The sequence below is a fragment of the Giraffa tippelskirchi genome, chromosome 4 (genome assembly GCF_054371585.1).
Source record: "Giraffa tippelskirchi isolate mGirTip1 chromosome 4, T2T-mGirTip1v1.2.pri, whole genome shotgun sequence".
Lineage (NCBI taxonomy): Eukaryota > Metazoa > Chordata > Mammalia > Artiodactyla > Giraffidae > Giraffa > Giraffa tippelskirchi.
This window is the reverse complement of record NC_137278.1, coordinates 99,080,412-99,086,411: the sequence shown is the minus strand read 5'-3', so window position 1 is coordinate 99,086,411 and position 6,000 is coordinate 99,080,412. Positions and strand designations below refer to the sequence as shown.

The 6,000-nt window shown below is 47.5% G+C and overlaps 1 protein-coding gene across 4 annotated transcripts in view; it reads right to left on the bottom strand.

Moving 5' to 3' along the window:
• Window positions 1–432: 432 nt before the first annotated feature.
• Window positions 433–6,000, bottom strand: part of STARD7 (StAR related lipid transfer domain containing 7) — a 19,835-nt gene continuing 14,267 nt past the window's right edge. For 3 of the 4 annotated variants that reach the window (XM_081484743.1, XM_081484744.1, XM_081484741.1), the window contains 2 exons: window positions 3,222–3,306; window positions 433–2,235 (listed from right to left, as the gene is read on the bottom strand). In XM_081484743.1, coding sequence (XP_081340869.1) covers window positions 2,051–2,235; window positions 3,222–3,306 — 270 coding nt within the window. In that variant the 3' untranslated portion in view covers window positions 433–2,050. Of the gene's footprint in view, window positions 2,236–2,684; window positions 2,777–3,221; window positions 3,307–6,000 lie in introns of all 4 variants that reach the window. The other variant, XM_081484742.1, reaches the window with a different exon arrangement.

Below are 6,000 nucleotides of genomic sequence, written 5' to 3'. Positions count from 1 at the left end.
CCAACCGGCACCAACCTGCCTCCCAGCAGAACTGCCTGCGTGACCTCACTTCCCACCACGCCCTGGGTTTGGGGGCTCACTCCCCCCTCTCCAGCTCCAGGGCTCCAGACCCAGGCCAGAGGCCCTGCTACTCTTCCAATGCTGTTCCCTCCAAGTCAATCCTTTTAAAGCAAAGGGTGTGGGTTACCAGTGGATCAAGACAAGGACGTGGAAATGGGTGGTTTGTTTTCAACTGCCAATCTGGTCACCTGGAAAGGCCTTACAGTCTACAGACAAGGTGGTGGGTGGTGTGTCAGTTACCGCCAGGGAAGTCCAAATCTTGCTGTTTTCATGTGCCAACTCTGCCAGCAGGAGTACACTTTTTGATCAGGAAGAAATAATAAGCCCAGTATGCAAGACTTCCTTGACAATGTATGTCCAAAGACACATTCCTTCATACCAATCTTTATGTATTTATTCACGCATTTGGTAAAAACGTCACAGTCAGGAGTGAAATCATTACAATGACGTAAGTAACTGTACAGACCAACACCAAGTGCAGAGTCAAACTGCCAAAAAGCACAGGAGCAACCCACAGCTCCTTTACTCAAGTGTACTCACGGCACTCGCCCAAACCACCCGTCCCAACAGTCACAGGCGCTAAGTTCCAATGTAACCCAGGGACTCATCCCTGGGGATGAGGAGGGAGACACGACTGATGAAGAGAAGCTGGGACTGTCTGATGTCGAAGAGTGGGGCAGGCGTTTCCTTGGCACAAAACTTAGGCCACAAAGAGGTTAAAGGGGCTTAATCTCAGGTTTCACTCCTCTTTCAGCAACACAAAAGGGTAGCAAGTGGGGGTGGGGAAATCTGGTCATTCATATTCTAAGAAATAAGGGGAAGGAGGAGGATCTGAAACCTGTTTCCAATGCTCCCAGTCAGAGTGCAGCATGATCATAAGCCCCATTAGCCAGGCCCATCTGATTGTGACTTTATCTGAACAGTGTGGTTTGCCTTAATTTTAACTTGGAAGAGGACGAAAAGCTTTTCACAGGGTCACATGAATCATATCCCCCTTGTATGAGCGTTTCGGACAGATTGCATCTGTCTGCTCACGCAGCTTGTCTGCAGCTCTGAGAGCTTCAGGGAGGTACCCAAACCCCACCCCTCTGCCTTCAGCCTTCCAAGATGGCCAATGTGCAGGCATCAAGTCAAACCCAAAGTGTGAAAAATAATGCCTGAATCAAAACGGTGCTGTCTATACAGTCCAGACTATGGAAAAAAAATCTATTCCATTCCCTAATTCCACGCCCCGCTTCTAACACAAAAGTTAAAAAAAAAAAAAAAAAAAAACACACAAAGCTAAACTGGATAACATTTTGAGCATCTCCACCAATCCTATCAAAAACAGTGATGATACAGTTACTGTCTGACAGCGTTAGTTTCCCCGTGTTCTTGGTAAATGGGCTACAGGGGGAGGCGGTGACTCAGATGAACAGAGCACATGAATACAGAAGAACTGGCTGACTCACCGGAAACTGCTTTGGGTGGGGAACATCAATGGGAGACAGAGATTGACATTTCTTGGTACAAACTTTATGTCCCTAGAGACAGGGGAAGGTGAGGACAAGGCACTTATGCTGCCAAGCAATAGTTCACACCCCCTCAACACCAGGACTGTGACCAAGAGTGCCCCCGGGCATGACCCTTCATTGGAGACTCAACCATCCAGTGGTCCAGTTGGACCTTCAGAACCGAAGGAAACCCACCCAAAGTGCTGCAGAACCGAGGCTGAGAACGGAATGTGGGCAGACAAAGCAAAGGATGTTGTCCCCTCTGGCCTGAGGCTAAGCTGGTTCCAAAGGAGCTCCAGGAAACACCAGTTTCAAAACGCCTGGCCCGAGAACATGACAAGGCCCTCCGGATGCCTCCTCCTCCTGTTCTGATACAGAGCAGCAGGGCTCTGAGAGCGGACACCAGTACTGAATCAGCCTGCAGTGGCGGCTACAGCAGACCCCTTCGAACCCACCCTGTTCTGCAGTGGAGGAGCCCGCCTGGCTCCTAGGGCCTGTCAAGCGTACTCGATGCGGGCAGGCCCACAGCTGCCCTCACTCTTGCGCTCAGAAGATGGGGGGGCAGCTTTGGCCTCACTCCCCACTTCCAAAGGCTTCGATGAGATGTAGTCCTTCACTTTGATCTCCATGTTCTTGGCTTTCAGAGTAGCCATGTGCAGCTTCTCCAGGAAATCTGGCATGCCTGTTGGGAGAGAGGGCAATCTGGGTGGGCGGACACACAAACCAGTAGGCTCACTATGTTTTCATTGTTTTAGTCACTCAGTCGTATCCGACTCTTTGCAACCCCATAGACTGTAAATCTGTCCATGGGATTTCCCAGGCAAGAACACTGGAATGAGTTACCGTTACCCCATTTTCTTCTCCAGGGGATCTTCCAGACCCAGGGATCAAACCTGAGTCTTCTGCATCGGCAGGTGGATCTCTATCGCTGAGCCACCAGGCTCAAAATTAGCAGGGCCTGTTTCTTTTCAGGTAGGAAGTCAATGCCTCCTTATAGAGATCACAGCCTCGCTGACAAACAACAAACTTATAGGGAGTGAAAACCACCCAGGACCTCTGAGATCCTTTGAAAACAGGTATTGATCAAGCCACCTAAGTCCCCAAAGGCTCTCTTTTATGTGATTCAAATACCACTTATCAGTGGCACAGCCAATTTTGTTGAGAAATGTCAAACAGGAACACCTCATCTCCTCTCCATTCCCCACTGAAGGGTAAAACACCGCCTACAGAGAACAAGAGAGAAAAATCTCATGAAGCTGTTTCTAAGGGAAGAGATTGGCCAAGAAAAATGCAGTCAATCCCAGCAGTGATGTGCTGTTGCCTTTGTTAAGAAGGGTAGTGGCCCCTTTCTCCAGTGGACTGTCCTATAACCACGTTTTAAGGCTTCCAACACGATCTAAGAAGAAAATTTGTAAATGCATTAACGTACACAGTGTGTATTAAGCAAACGTTCGATTCACCTCTGGGCAAAGGCTTCTTTCTGGGACTCCAGAATGTGCATCCCTCCAAACTGCAGCCAGAGGCTCACTACCTTCAAGGCGGTATTCAACAATGAACCCGGAAGGCCTCCCGTGAACAAGTCCTAACCCCCCTGAAGCCACAGAGAAGCTAGAGAAAAACAAAACGTTCAGCCCAAGTACCTGGCCCCAGGCACAAGCACCTACTCACCACTGGAGACCATCCAACTAACGCAGTAGCGAGGAAACACGGTCTGGGGGTTGTCACTGTATGTCAGTAAGTAGTCAAAGCCGTTCTGGAAAAGAAACACAGCAAAGATGAAGGTACCCGAATTACCCCTCAGAGCCTCTGTACCCAGTACCACAGAATAACCAAGATCGGACTCTGGGGCGGAGAGCAGCATTTTTTTTTACGCTGAGCAGAAAAGAGTTAACACGGAAGACCTGAGAGGTTACCATCTAGTGAGGCTGGCCCAGTGGTGTCTGGGGACTGGGTGCCTGCCTAACCCCGGTCAACAGTTAAGGACTACAGGGCTCCCTGTGCCACCTCTGTGCAAACAATGTGCTTCATGCTGAGCCCCTGCTCTCCCCCTGGGGTCTGGGATGGTAGGACATGCTAGACAGAGGGTGCCTGTGCGACCAGCCCCCAGTACAGACTCTGGGCGCCGAGTCTCCACTGGGCTTCTCTAGGCAGAATCATCACACGTGTTGCTGCTTTTCTGTGGCTGGGAGAGGATGTGTTCTGAGAGCCCTCACAGGACAGGGAGTGTGGGAGCCCACAGAGATTCCTCCAGACCCAGCCTGCATCCACCCTCCCATCACTGGGATAAATCTTAGCCGCGAGTACACTGTCAGCTGGGTCCTATGAGTCTTTCCAGTCAATCTTAGAATGTGGGAGTGGACCTCAACACATACCCCACCATCTTTAAATATCTTAATCTTTATTGAAATGATATTAACTCTTACTACTATCACTATTAACACTAGCATCAAACATTTACATGGTGCTTACAACCATGTGTCAGGAACTGCTTCAGCTCCTCAAAACAATCCTACAATGTAGACGCTGCTAATCCCCATTTTACAGATGAGGAAACTGAGCACAAAAAGGTGAAGAGACTTTGCTCAAGCTCACCCACATATTTAACCAGAGCCCAGATGAACCCAGAATCCTGACCATAGGGCCCAGGCACCCACTCTTGCTGACTCAGCCCTCTCACTGGTACACTGAAGACAAAGATTCAAGAGGTTTACAGGGGTCCCGATCCCTGGAGAGGTCTGAAGCAAATATGCTCCACCCAAAGTGTAAGACAGAACCACTTTTAAAAACTCCTTACTGAATTTGTTATTGTTTCTGTTTTATGTTCTGGGTTTTTGGCTACGGGATCTTAGCTCTCCAATCAGGGGTCAAACCCAAACCCCCTACACTGGAAGGCAAAATCTTAACCAATGGACTGCCATGGAGGCCCCAAGTCTGCACTTTTAAAAGCAGACTGGCCACAACTGTAGATAGCCGCACTGTGACTCTCACGCCTTACACTCAAGCCCACCTTCTTTATTACCTGGGTGAAATGTTTAGTCCTTTATTCATCTACTCAACAGCTATCTGAATGTCTGCTATGTGTCTGGGCACTGTGCTAGGCACTATATGGGAAATAAGAACATGCTGGTCCTTGTCCTCAGGAGCTTCCAATTAACAGGATAAATAGGTGCTGTAACAGAGATATAGACTGAATACCACAGAATTAAAGAGGAGGAGAGGTGAAGCCTGCACAGTGGGAACAGTGACACCAAAAGGCTGGCTAGGAGACTAAATGAGCTAATATATATAAAAAGCTTGAAATGATCCTTCCCATAAAACACTTGGACTGAGAAGTCAAAAGTCCTGGGTTCTTATCCACTACTGCCTATACTGAAAAAACTCAAAACTGAAAACAGTTGCCATCAGGAAGAAGGAATTAAATGGGTAGAAAGAACAGGGATGTAAGCTAAGTTACTCTTAAGAGTGAGCAGGCCCAGAAATATGAGAACTTCTAGATGCCAAAGTGTGATATTAAGGCTCCTAGAAGAAATGCTCATTTTCAGATTAACACCTGAAACTATAGAAGGTGAACCTGAAACATAGCACCAGAAGACAGGAGAGTTTCTGAGTAAAGTCAAAAGGACTTCGGTCAGTAAGAGGCTCCTAGATAAAAGTGACTGTAAAACAAACCAGATATGCTTAAATTTTTGAGTTTCTAATAGCATTTCGTTTTTCTTTTGGCCGTACCGCACAGCATGCAGGACTGAACCCAGGCCTCCTGTATTGGAGTATGAGTCTTAACCACTGGACCACCAGGTAAGTCCCATCATTTCTTTAAAAAATAAAAACTTCAGCCTTTGGAGGACCGCTTGTTGAAAGAACCAATTCATTATTTTAAAAATGAGTAAATGAAGGAAACAAATCAGCATCTTTCTTATTTCCCTTTCCTCTGTGAACTATAGGAAATCAAACAGTCAATGTATAAACTTTCCCTTCAAGTACTGGCTTCCCTGGTGGCTCAGCTGGTCAAGAATCCACCTGCAATGCAGGAAACCTGCGTTCGATCCCTGGGTTGGGAAGATCCCCTGGAGAAGGGAATGGCTACCCATTCCAGTATTTTGGCCTGGAGAATTTCATGGACTGTATAGTCCATGGGGTTGCAAAGAGTTGGGACATGACTGAGCGACTTTCAAGCATGTCATCTAATAAATGGAAATAAGCAAAGAAAGAATGAAGAGTTCGTACAAATAGTATTTTGTAACTTCTAATGAAATAGTTGAGCTGAGTAATATTCATCAATCACTTCCAAATTCACAAAGAAAGGGATCAGAGCATTGTCGTGGCAAAGGGGCTTGCTAACTCAATGAAGCTATGAGCCATGCCATGCAGGGCCACACAAGACCGTCGGTTCACAGTGGAGAGTTCTGACAAAATGTGGTCCACTGGAGGAGGGGATGGCAGAAGACTC